Source organism: Nannobrachium achirus (genome assembly GCF_963921795.1).
Source record: "Nannobrachium achirus genome assembly, chromosome: 12".
In the NCBI taxonomy this organism is placed as follows: domain Eukaryota; kingdom Metazoa; phylum Chordata; class Actinopteri; order Myctophiformes; family Myctophidae; genus Nannobrachium; species Nannobrachium achirus.
In genome coordinates this window covers 47,454,187-47,467,683 of record NC_137832.1, presented here as the reverse complement: position 1 = coordinate 47,467,683, position 13,497 = coordinate 47,454,187, and the positions used below count along the sequence as shown (strand labels likewise).

Here is a 13,497-nt window from a genome sequence, read left to right as displayed (position 1 = left end):
GTTGGTCCCTCCGAATGAGTACAGCTTGTGTCCGACTACCACAGCAGCAGCATGGTAGGAATCCTTAGGTCCTCTTTTCAGATGTATCGTCCAGTGAATCATTTCACACAGCAGCACGACGCTGAATCAGTGTAACCAATTTACAGGATAAGTTTTAACCGACAGCTTAAATAGTCGGAATACGTTGTTGAATGACACTTTGTTAACTGGACGATTACTTTTAAAGGACAGTTACATTTGTAGTGATGACGATGTTTTGATGTCATTGCGTGTAGAATATTTAATGGAATATCCATTCATCCATCCACCCATCCATGACCCCTTTCCCTGTGGTGCCCCACAAGGATCAATCCTGGGGGTCCACTTGCCCTGGGTAATAACATTTGTAATCACAACATCCACTTTCACTGTTTCACAAAGTTGTAAATACCATGAAACCTGCTGTCGCTGCAATGTATCCTGTTTACCGTCATGTCTGTGTGACATGAAGTGCTGCATGTCTGCGTATTCAATCACGTTAAGGTCTCTACACACTGGGAGTGTTTATTTGGTGACATTAATTAGCAGTAATTTAACCACATGAACCCTGGCATCCCTATGGGGCTTTTAAGCCGTGACATCATTTTGTAGGCAGAGGAGAACTCTGCCCCCAGAGCATTTTCTGTCCCTCGCTATTTCAACAGATCCGAGACAAAGGTAACGACTAAAGTATAATTCTAACACTTTCCTTTCAACAACAAAGAGAAGAAAAATGTGTAAATAGTAAAAATAATAAAAAGATTTACGGAAACTGGGGGCAGAATGCAGAAATTCTCCTCTGCCTACAAAATGATGTCATTCTTAACAGCCCCATTCTGTGGGTGAACATCAAGCCAAAAGAAACTTGGGCGGCTGTAGCTCAGTAGGTTGGCCAATGATCCATGGGTCGGCGGTTCAAATCCATGGGTCGGCGGTTCAAATCCGGGCTACTCCTGTCTACATGTCGAAGTGTCCTTGGACAAGACGCTGAACCCTGCGTTGCTCCCTGTGAGTAGGTTGGTTGCATGGTTTCCACCGCTACCTGGCTGTGAATGGGTGAATGTAATGCACATTGTAAAGCGCCTTGGATAAAAGCGCTATATAAATGCACCATTTACCATTTATATATTAAGAGATGGTGGATCCCAGTAAACTAAGTATAGAGAGTTTACCGTTTTTAATTCAGATTTCCCTTGACGTCGATTTGTGACGTAGCCGATCGACATGCTCTTTTCACAACAGAACTGTGTCATACAAAATGTAATAGCCCAACTCTTAGTGCTCGTCAGGGTGGGGGGACAGGGTCCCCAGTTAAAATATGATTATTTTGGGGGCCTCGCGGCCTGAAAAGGTTGAGAACCAATGTACTAGAGCTGTAAAGTTTTAACTGAAGTGAATGGAAAGTGCATGTGTGTGTGTGCGTGTGCGTGTGCGTGTGCGTGCGTGTGTGTGTGTGTGTGTGTGTGTGTGTGTGTGTGTGTGTGTGTGTGTGTGTGTGTGTGTGTGTGTGTGTGTGTGTGTGTGTGCGTGCCCCACCTGTCCCCAGGGCGAGGTGCTCCAGGGTAGACAGCCTCTGGAGGGACAGGCCATGTTGCTGGGCGGCCTGGAGGACAGGGCCTGGCAGTGGAAGGGTCTGAGGGGACGGTTACTCTGGGAGTCGATGCACTGGACGTCCCGCTGCCTCCGGCCCGCCGCCGCGGCCCCACAGTCCTCCGAGCACTGAAGGACAGGACACACAGTAGGAGGATGAAGCACCGAGCCACGGGGATTAGACCGTCCAGAGCTGAGGCAGAGTTACGCATTATTACTTTAACCATTATTTTATGCTCTCTATACTATTAACAGATAGCAGATATACAAGGAGCACTCTGCTATTTTTCTATTTATTTTGTATTATTCTTTTTTTAATTTTGAATATTTTGAACCGATTCTATGAATGTCTTCTTCTAAATCAGTGGTTCTCAAACGTTCTCATGTTCCAGGGACCCCCCGAAGCAAATATCTTTGTTACAAATGTGTAACAAAGTGGTTGCAGGTCTTAATGGATTAAGAAGGTTTTTCTGAAGAAAAAAAAACAGATGTACAAGCTCAGAGCGTGGCACAAAGTGGCACAAAGTGCATCTGCTATTTTTGGTGCAAAAAATAATAATCTAAAATTACACTTTGCCGGTTTTTATGGGTTAGACAAGACGGTTCTGCTAGCAGGAAGCTGCCAACTCAAATCTCTGGACTGGCTGGAAAGATTCCAACGGGGAAATGAGAAGTGAGTCGCCGTGTCGAGCGTTGCAGTGGTCGCATGAGCCGACTCAGCGCCATTACCGAGTTATGTGACAGAATAGTAAATCTTCAGACCCCCAACGCGCGGTCCAAGTGAACACAGCGGAGCGCTCCTGACCTCCGCTCCAGCCAATCACAAGTCACGGATTCAATTTTTTTTTTTTTTTTACCTGTATCCTACAGACTCATTATCGCATACGGTAGGTGTCTGTGTGTGTTTAAGCCTGTAGCCCAATCAGGGACCAGCATTAGTGGCAACGTCATCATTAACAGCCAATGAGGGACCAGCATTCCTGGTGATGCCAGTGGTGATGTCACTGGCATAGCCAGTGATGATGCCAGTGGTGAGTGCAACTCATGACGTCTCTACTTCAATCCCAATAGCCATAGGATTAATGATTGAAACAGATTTGGTTACGTCACCACCAGCAGTTGTACCAGGCAGTAGACTAGACACTACCGGACACTGACAGCTAAAGGTCAGTACCTCAAAGTAACTTATAAAGTATTTAGGACTTAGAACTGAAACAGACCACGTTACATTTAGACCAACAGTTGTACCAGGCAGTAGTCTGTAACAGTAGTCTGTACCATTATCACTGACAGTCAAAGGTCAGCACCTAAAAGTAGCTTATAAAGTACGGTATCTAGGACTTAGAACTGAGACTGAGACGGAGATGGCATGGCATGGCACGCTCTGCTTGTGCACAAGTAGGCCATACATGGCCTACTTGTGCGCTAGGCGCAAGTTGGCACCTTGACAGAGTGCAGTTCTAGTTCATATTGTGATGAGAACATGTAAAAATCTGACATCCTGTGTAATATTTGTCTAATTGTTGAGAGCTCTTTCTCAAAGGTGCTGGAAAACCTCCACTAGAAATTTATCATTTTATTATAGGCTGGTGGGGATCTCCACCACATACAAGGATGATAGGATCCAGGTGAACCACTTGAACCCTAGCGTCCATATTCTGGAAAACTAAACAAGAGTGAAGTCTAATCATAGAAGTAATATATAATAGAGAGCGGACGGCCACGCCCCCAGCTATTCATTTCAATACAAGTTGCTCAGTGTGTGTCACAAACACACAGTAGCGTTTAACAGCATTCTCAGGTTTGACAACCAGGTGAAGGCTGCTTCAACGTTCTACCGTGGTTCTGGGGGCTTGAGTCTAAACCTCTGTAGGTGATCCTAAGCGTACTGACCGTGCTCCAGTTGCTGCTGAGCCAGGAGGCGCAGGGCCGTAGGTGACAGGTCCGGGCCGGCTCCGGCCTCTTCAGACTGGCACAGTCTTCAGCACGATGGGAGCTGCACTCCACTGTCCTCCACACCGCACCGATCCCACACGATGTAGAGCACTAGAGGCAGCAGACAGACAGACAGACACTTTGATCAATACTTGGATTCAAGGGTGGAAAGAAGTACAACAAATGAAATGCATTGGCAGAATCCGTTTATCAGCTGGCAACCATACTTTGACGGTCGCACCAAACTACCTATGGGAGTGGATCCCCATTCCGCCAATGAATGTCAATGAAAATGGAGTGTTTTTTGCAGAACTCCTCTACTGGCATGAAACCGCTCCATTACCATTGAAATACACTGGCGGAATCGGGAATCCACTCTCATAGGTAGTTTGGTGTGACTGTACCCTTACAAGTAAAACGTCCGGAATTCAAAATGTACTTTGAGTACCAGAAGTAGAAAGTACTATTGTGCAGAATGTCCCATTTCACAAGTTTTTTTTTTCACAAATGTGAGCTAGTTCAAGCAGATACACTCAAGAGGTTTACACACATGTGTAGCACTATGTGAGCGATGCATTGCATGTGACGTATCAAGAAGCTCACCCGCTCACTTAGATCAGCCAACACAGGGATGCTGACAGAACCCTCGCTAAAAACTCCAGGGCAAAAATCCACTCGTCCGAGACAGTTTGCCCTCCTGGCCCCCAAGTTGTGGAATAAACTCCCTGTCGCACTTAGAACAACGGACTCACTCGCTAGCTTTCGCCGTGGACTGAAGACTCACCTTTTCAGACTCCACCTAAACCCATAGCACTACAGAAAAGTCAGTGACCATACATGAAGCTAGTTAGCATTAGTTTTTTGTCTTTAGGTTTTTAGAACTTTGATTATACTGTGTTTTTTCTAGATAAATATCCATTTGCATTTGTTATATTGTTGATGTTCTGACATATTATCTTGTTTATTATTGTGATGTTATCTGCTTATTGTAAGTCGCTTTGGATTAAAAGCGTCTGCTAAATGCCTAAACTGTAAACTGTAAACTGTAAGCAGCTGACCAAATTGGATGTCTATTTAACCTCACCTCATTCCTCCCAGCACCACCATCAGTAGGCTCTGCTTACCCTAAACAGGTTCTGTTTTCCCCTGTGGGGGGGATCAGTGGTTTTCCTTTGGGGGGTTCCAGGTGATCCCCAGCTAAATGATGGTGAGTTGGTAACCAAATGGGCCCTTATAGATCTTTAGAGAGTGTAAAATGAGTATACAAAATTCTTGAGAGTCTTAAGAGTATAAAATGAGAACCAAAGTGTAAAAGAGTGAAGGGTCCATTTGGTTTCATTTTATGCTCTCAAGAGTTCAATTATTGTTAAACCTCTGCAATACTCAATTTACAAGTGGACATAATCTTATCCAACGACAACAACATATTCATAGTTTTGGGTCTGAGAGGCTAAATCTCATCGTCTGTGGCTCAAATGCTGAATGGGCCTTGATATGAAAAAATGTTGAAAACCACTGTTATAGATGTATTATCTCCTTGCTCTTAAATGGTTGTCTTCTAATGTGCTGAACAGGGAGTAATGTGTAGCAGAGCCTGTACGACAAGATCAAATGTAATATTCTCACTTGTATTTTCTGAAGCTATTAATGTTCTCAAACTAATCATGAGTTATCTGACTGACCCGGAATCGATAGATAATCCTCTGAGTAAGACAAAAATGTTTTTGTTTTAATACATTTTTCATGAACTTCCCCTTTAAGTCCTCTAAAGCCCCTTTTCCACTGATATGGCCCAACACCACACCACTCCACAAGGCCCACTTTTGCCAGGTTTTCCACTACAAGGACCTGGATAGAGTGGTATGAAAGCGGTACTAAATGTGGTACTAAAAAGTATCCAATCTAGAGTAGGTCTGAGCTAGGCCAAACAGGGCCAAACACTTCATAATGACTGATCACTCACTGATTTTTCATTTAGACCACCAGGATATGGTTGTAATACATGATAATAGATTATATTGTGTTATAACCACTATTATAATCTATTATAGTGTATTATAATTATCATAGTAATACATTAATACTTTATAGTGTATTATAATCACTGTTATAATCCATTATAGTGTATTATAATTTAGGATAGTTGTAATACAAATTTATATTGTATTATAATCACAGTTAAAAGGGTCAATTTGTTTCTTACTGATAGGGGTACTTTTGTGTAATGGAAAATGTAGATATTTCTATGTGGTGCGGTGTGGTGTAGTGTCGTGTAGTGTGGTGCTAAAGCTGCAGTCGAAAAGGGGCTTAAGATGACTCGGCATATGGACCTCACCTCACTCCAGTTCCCCGCAACCCAGAAGAGCCCCGTGCTGACTGTCTCTCTGGCCATCAGGTTGCCATAGGCACTGGTGGAGGTGACCGTGGGACTCTCTTGCTCTTGCCTCCGGTTCAAGCTCTTGGAGCGATGGGAGGAGCCTTTGGAGCGGGGGGTGGGATTTTTAGAGCGAGGGGCCGAGCCGCCTCTCTTGGGAAGCTCAGCGGGCTTCTTAAGTTTAATAATCGTCACAGTGGATTGGGGCGTCACTGTGGCGGCAACTGCTCTTTTCACGGCGAGGTTTGGGGCTCGTGTTGCTTTGTACGGAGCTTTGGATGTACCCGACGGCTCCTTGGGCACAGGGGTGCTGTGGAGTCTCCGATGAATCCAGCGGAGATATGGATGGACATAAGGGGTGGGGAGGGGATAGCGGCGGGTGGTCTCGGCCCATGTAGCAGTACTGGTGTGTAATGTGGGTTGGGGGGTTGTTGTGGGAACTCCAGTGGTACGGGGCCTTTTCCGCACGGATGTGGCAACGGTATGTGTTGCTACTGTGGTGAGGGGTTTAGCGGGAGTCCTGAGCGACGTTGCTGTGGTGCTGACATCCAGGTCAATAATGGCCTCCTCCTCCGTCGGCCTGTCCTCCACAACATAGTCATAACCGGGGGTATACACCGGAACGTCTGGAGTGCTCCCGGTCTCTTCCTCCTCAATTCTTTCCATCTCTTTCTGTCCTGGATTTATCTTGTGGTCGTCCCTCTCGCCAGGACTGGTCTTAGTCGGGAGGAAACCTTCATCCTCGCCTCCCCCGCTGCCGTTTCTCCTCACGATCAGATCGAACTCATAATCATCCGTGTCTATGATTTTGGGAGTTGTGCGGGACATGGCGGTGGGGACGAAAGTGGTTGTGGTTGTGGTTTCCCTGCTCGTCGGCTTCTCTGTTGTTGTCGTGGTTGTAGTCTCCGGGTGCCGGGTCTGCGTGACGGGATGCCTGGTGGAGTGGACCTTCGGTGGGTAGACGCGTCGGTATTTAGGGGGAGGCCCGGGCCCAGGTCGCCTGCGGAGATTTGAGTTGGGGCAGCTCTGCAGGGCGCATAAGGACCTGGAGCGTGGCTTGGTTGAGAGGTCGCAGCTCCTTTTTGGTGCCAGGGTGCACGTGATGGTCCGTGAGCGGACACCGCCTCCACAAGTCACTGGACACTAAAGGGATGAAAGAACACAGTTCACATATAACCTCTTAAATATGGGAATGCGTTAGAACTGGATCAATAGTATAAATGTGCTAATTGTAATTTATCATGTTTATATTTTTCTTATTTTATTCTATTTAGGATTTTATCTATCTATTTTATGTATTTTCTCCACGCTGTTGAGGTACTGTAAGCTATATTAGTTTTGCACGGATGGCTAGGGAAGAGAAACACTTGTTTTTGTTAACTCAACGTCCTGCATACATACTGTACATTGCATCTTGAAATGCCCAAAATAGGGATGCCATACGTTTGAAAATGGTTAAAATCAAATGTATTTTAAGTAATAGAATTTGACTCCACAAATGAGTCCACAGTAGTACTGATATAGTACATGAAACATTTTGTATAGTATAGTATATTGCAATAATAAAGTGTTGATGCACCAAATTCTGTGGTTCTATATTTAGAATTGATCAACATCGCTAAAGTTTATCCACTTACACCCTCTGGACTTAGTGAAACGGACCTGAGTTGGACTGTACTTGGTGCAATCTTTTTCAGTCTACACCAAGTCTCTTCACCAAAAATAGTAGATCTACAAGCTCACAGCTCACAGTTGTAAGCATAATAGATCGTCTACAAGGGTGCCCTGAGCCAAAAAAAACAGAGAACCACGTCATAGAGGATGAGAGGAAACGGAGAACACTTGCCTCCTCCCAGTTTCCAACAGCCCAGTCCTGTCCACAGGGCACATCTCTGTTGCAGGGAACCACTGGTTTGGGTTTGGGGAGATGTTTGCAGTCCATGGGGTGCAGCACTCTCTCCTCCCCGGCAACGGTGCGGACACACAGCACCGTCCGCTTACGCATGCCGTCTGATCCACAGGTGGCCGTGCACTGCTGCCAGCCCCCCACCCACCACCTGAGGGAGGAAGGAATAGAAAAGTCGGAACAGGAAGATGAAGTGAGCACTTTTAGTCTTCAGAAAAAACAACCGCATGCAAAACCAACAACGCAGGCGCACCAACAGCGAGGCATTGAGGCCCGTGAGGCGTGTCTGCGTGAGCCTCTTAGTCTAGTCGAGCAAGTGCCCACACCTTGCAGCCAATGGCCTCGCGTGTCAACATGTGTGCCGTCCAACTGGCCAAGCCATGGTTGACTGAATGGGTTATCGCCTGTTTCAACATTTAGTTTGGGGGGTTAGATAACTAGATACATAATGTAAACAGACTGGCATGGCACATATCTTATCGCTGGTTAAATGTTTATTTTTATTAGTAAATGCTAATGCCAAATAAAAGGTTTAAGAACTTTTGCGTGGTTACAATACATTCTCACTTAAGTTATAGAATAGAATTTGCCTTTGTATTATTGAGAAAGGAGTTTTTATTCCTTTTGTGTATTGCCATTGCAGTTGCATATTAGGGATATTGATCAAATCATACATGCCCTCATAACATCCCGTTTAGACTACTGCAATTCCCTCTACATTGGAATCAGTAAGTCAGCTCTATCCCGCCTTCAATTGGTCCAGAATGCAGCATCTTGACCGGCACCAAGAAGAGAGAACATATTACCCCCGTCCTGGCCTCCCTCCACTAGTTTAGAATCAAATGTAAGACTCTTCTCTTTGTTTATAAAGCCTTAAATGGACTGGCACCTGCCTACATCACTGACCTTGTAAATTACCCCCCACTACTAGATGGCACCTCAGGTCAACTGGCTTGGGTTATTATTAGAAGTCCCGACGTCCAATCTGAGACACAGAGGTGACCGTGCCTTCTCTGTTGCTGTGGAACAGCATTCCATTCTCAGTTAGATCTGATCCCCCTCCAATGATTCTTTTAAATCTAGGCTAAAACACTGTTTTACTCACAAGCATTCGAATCCTCCTGACACATTCTCTTTGTTATTATTTTTTATTTTTATCGAATCCTCCTGACACGTTCTCTTAGTTCTCTTGGTTTATTGTCTCTGTCTGATATGCTGCAAATGTCTTAAATCTTTTTTTTTTTACTATTCTTGGATTACTATTGTGTATTGGTGATGAAATGTAATGTGCTGTTTGGTACAATGAAAGTTGTGCTCTATAAATAAAAGTGATTTGATTTGATTTGAAATACTCAAATAAATCAACAGCAACTGATAGTGCAGACCTCGCTGGACAATCCATGTTCTTGCACTTCCTGTGTTTGTCTTCTGGCCTCATCTCTGGGTCACACATTGACTCGTCCACGACCCCTACGTCCATCTCAAAGCAGCGCACAGGCTGCTGCTGCTCACCTACAGCAAAGAACACAACACAGCTAGAAAGGTGCAAGTCTGGGAAATTGCAAGTGTGGTTGCCAATATATTGTGACCGATAAACCAATCCTGTCTGATTGGACAATATACCGGTAATGTCCAATCAGACAGGATTGGTCAAGCTTCGCGGGGAAAGAAAAGGGACAGAACTCGATGGACTTTGGTGCTTTTGGGGCTACAAAGAAGGTTACCGAAACGTCCATTGAACGTCCATTGAAAAGGTTACATAAAAAAAGGTTACTCTAGATGAAATGATAAAGCTGGACAAGAACAATAGTCAGAACGCATCGCCTTGTGGGCTTGTACATCTGCTATTCGCAACGAGTGTTACACAGAATGTTCGCCAAGTATGACCTGCCCAGAATAATGTGGTTGATTTTGTCATCAACTGAACTGCAATACCTACCTAACCCACAGGTGGTGCTGCAGCCTGTCCACGCCCCATATTTCCACTCGTAGACAGGTTCAAGGACCTCGTTTCCCGTCTTTTGTCTCTTCTTGACACTGTACTCGAACTTTATGCCCGGGTTTGTCTCCTGATACAGCAACTGGACAACAACAACAACAGATTTCTTACATGATGTTATACTGTGTTAAGGCCTGTCCATAGATCTCCGAAATGTTCGTTGAGTTGCGATTTACGATGTGCAAATTTACGAACTCTCATTCGGTGTAATGGTTTTCAGAAGTTGCGAGTGATGTCATTTTGTAGTTGAACCGGACCTTTTGACCGAAAAGTTCGGTTTTGGTTAAAGTATGGACAGGCCTTTAGTCATTTCTGTTCCTCTCCCCTTTGTTCCCATGTGTTTCGCCCCATGTGTTTCACCTGGGGAATGTTTTCTTTTTTTCTTTTTAAAAGCAGATGTACACGCTTGCAGTGTGGTGCAAAGTGATGCGCTGTGCTAAAAAAGATGCTTCCCAGATCTGTAACTCTGAGAGTGTACAAATGGATTTTACTGATGACTTTTAAAGCCTTGCAAGGCCTGGCTCCCTTCTCATGGTAGTTCCCAAGTCTCACCCCATCACCATGGGTGATGGCATTACTTGAGTTGGAGGAGTTGAGGCGTTACATTTTGTTTAACACAGTTCCATTGTGAAAATAGCAGATCTACATGCTCACAACGCCTCGTGTTGTGAGGCGTTGTGAGCATGCAGATCTGCTATTTTTCGGCCTCTAATATTTGACAGTTTGACCAATGTTATTTTTTCCCCTTCATTTTAGAGGTATTAAAAAGGTCTTAAAAGTCCTCAAATTGTCACTTTAGAAACATGCAGAAACCCTCAACACACTTAAAACTTTATGTTGGTTAATTTACTGTTGAGTGAGAAAACAATGTTGCACATTAAGTTAATTATCTGGGGACCCCTCTAAATAATTTGGGGACCCAACCCACAGGTTGAGAACCACTGGTACACAGTACCTGGATCATCACAGGTTCCCTGGTGGGACCGGGCGCGGTGAGGTTCTCCATGTTCCCGCTGCGTTCGTAGTAGAACGTGGTGTCGCCGGCCTCGTACTCGCCGTTCCACTGGATGATGTAGTTGCCGTTGAGGAAGTAGTCCTCTGACCTCACGCTCCTGAGAGCCAGGAAGTTACCTGCCTCTTCCACCTCTCGCACCAGGATGTCCCGTGCCCCTTCGGGTATCACGCCCACGTCCACGTACCCTGAGGGAGTGGGGGGGGGGGGGGGGGGGGGGGGTCAGATAGGGGGGGAGTTGGGGGGTCAGATAGGACTGGGCAATTAACCAAACATTTATCGGAAGTGACTTTAAGGACCTCTAACCATCTTAATCTTGCTCATGTAGGTTAATCAAATCATCTACAAGCACGTTTTTTTTATATATATATTTTTTGATTTCTTACATATAAATAAATCAACAAAAAAAAATAGATAGATATCTTTCTAATAATCGACTAAATTGAGTGGCATGGCGACACATTATGAGCTCGTAGATCTGACATTTTCACTAGTTATTTCACCATTAAAATCAATTACCTAAATCGATTATTTCGGTCACATGTCAAATGTTAACAGTAGAGGGAGACCTGTGCAGACAAGAGAACCTACGAGGGCAGTGTAAAGTACAGTAAATAAAATAATGTAATTAATGGTAAAGGAGACATAAGGCCCAGCCCTACAGTAGGTCAGAGCACGGCAATGCTGCAGGACCTACCAGGACTGCTGCCACACTCACAACAGCATGCAGACTCCCAGACTGACTCTCTCTGATCTTTAATAGAGGGTGGGCCAGGTCTGCAGGGGGGGTGAGGGGGTGGTTAGTGTGTGTGTGTGTGTGTGTGTGTGTGTGTGTGTGTGTGTGTGTGTGTGTGTGCGCGCTCGCGCTTTTGTGTGTACTCGGCGTGGGGGGGCGCTGCCCTGTCTCTGTGTTTTATTGTATGTGTGTGTATGGGTGGGGGAGGTAGAAAGCAGTCATGACTTGGTCTCTGGTGTTTAATGATGTTTGTGGGAAGTGTGTGTGTGTGTGTGTGTGTGTGTGTGTGTGTGTGTGTGTGTGTGTGTGTGTGTGTGCAGGAGGGGGGGCCTTTTGCCCTAGGTCTAAAGTCTTTTGAAGTCTTAACACATCTGGGTTGGTTATCTGGAAAGGATGCTGTGAGGGGGGCACGCACGCACACACGCACGCACGCACGCACGCACACACGCACGCACGCACGCACGCACGCACGCACGCACGCACGCACGCACGCACGCACACGATCTCGTCGCTGTCGGGTGTAAAAAGCGTACTTACTTTTCAGAAAATTGAAAAAATAACATGTGTCCCTATGGATCCAAAGAAGTTGTTATTATTATTTATAATTTAAGTTCTTGTTAATACTTTTCCATATTTATAAAACCCACAGACACGCCAACCACTTTCACTTTCACCTTAATTGCTGAGTTAATTAGCAAAAATATCGGATCTACAAGCTTGTGCGACTGGAAGATCAGCTATTTTTAGTATGGTGTTAATTAGAGAGATTTCTTTTGGAATTACGGAGATACAAGGTTTCTGCCCGACAGCAAGAACATACACATACACAATCACATCATTATGCATACGCCCACATAAACACACACGCGCGCGCGCACACACACACACACACACACACACACACACACACACACACACACACACACACACACACACACACACACACACACACACACACACACACACACACACACACACACACACACACACACACACACACACACACCACACACACACACACACACACACACACACACACACACACACACACACACACACACACAAACAAACAGACACACACCTCATACACACATGAACAAACACACAGACACACATAAACAAGCACACAGACACACGCCACATACATGTACATACACACACATAAATAAGCAAACAGTGGAAGAATGAAATGCTTTGTGCGGGAGAGTTAATGTGTGTGTTTTGTTTTTACAGTGTGTTGATACAAGACTACAAGACGGGGCAGTCCCACATCACCCAGTGCAGTGAGCCAAACACCACAGTAAGGCATACCGCCGCTGTCGGACAGAAACCCTCTATCTCCTGACTGAAATGTTTTTTTCATAAATTAATGCCCCACTTTGTCATACTAGTGTACAAGCACTACATACAGTAGAAGCTTATGTCCCCCCTTTTTTGAAAGTGAAAATTAAAGTGTGTCTGGAGATTTTATAAATATTGAACCAATGAAAAGAGATTGTGACTAAAAGATAACTACATTAGATCCACTGGAACAGAGGTACAAGGTTTTCAGACGACGTTGCTGTTATCTGCCCCTGTGCTGGCACTGACACGCGCACAAACACATACGCACGCACATACAACAGCCAAGCATAAGACGACAACCAGCTGCTGTGCCGTGCAGAGACGGAGCTTATTGCTATGACAACAAGTAAACAACACAAATGGTGTAATGCTGATGTTTCAAGCTCTGTCTGAACCCCCCCCCCCCCCCCCCCACCACGCACCACCACCACCTTTCACAGCCTCCAGGGAGGTCCGAGCTATTTGTCAGAATTGTCTTATTATGGAGCCGTTTGCTCCAGAGAGTCTCGTTCAGTCAGTGGTTCTTCTCAAACGGTTTAATTTAACAGAACCCCAATATGCCACCCATTTGTGGGTTGCACGG

General features: G+C 45.1%; 1 protein-coding gene across 1 annotated transcript in view; it reads right to left on the bottom strand.

Annotated features, from left to right (window-relative positions):
- The window catches only part of LOC308295647 (A disintegrin and metalloproteinase with thrombospondin motifs 12-like), a gene marked incomplete at both ends in the record, with an annotated part of 51,943 nt that overhangs the window by 5,628 nt on the left and 32,818 nt on the right, over positions 1-13,497 (bottom strand). The window contains 7 exons of the mRNA XM_080738697.1: positions 1,555-1,737; positions 3,502-3,654; positions 5,879-7,060; positions 7,764-7,974; positions 9,209-9,335; positions 9,763-9,904; positions 10,778-11,022. Of these exons, the coding sequence (XP_080594823.1) occupies positions 1,555-1,737; positions 3,502-3,654; positions 5,879-7,060; positions 7,764-7,974; positions 9,209-9,335; positions 9,763-9,904; positions 10,778-11,022 (2,243 nt within the window). The remainder of the gene's footprint in view (positions 1-1,554; positions 1,738-3,501; positions 3,655-5,878; positions 7,061-7,763; positions 7,975-9,208; positions 9,336-9,762; positions 9,905-10,777; positions 11,023-13,497) is intronic.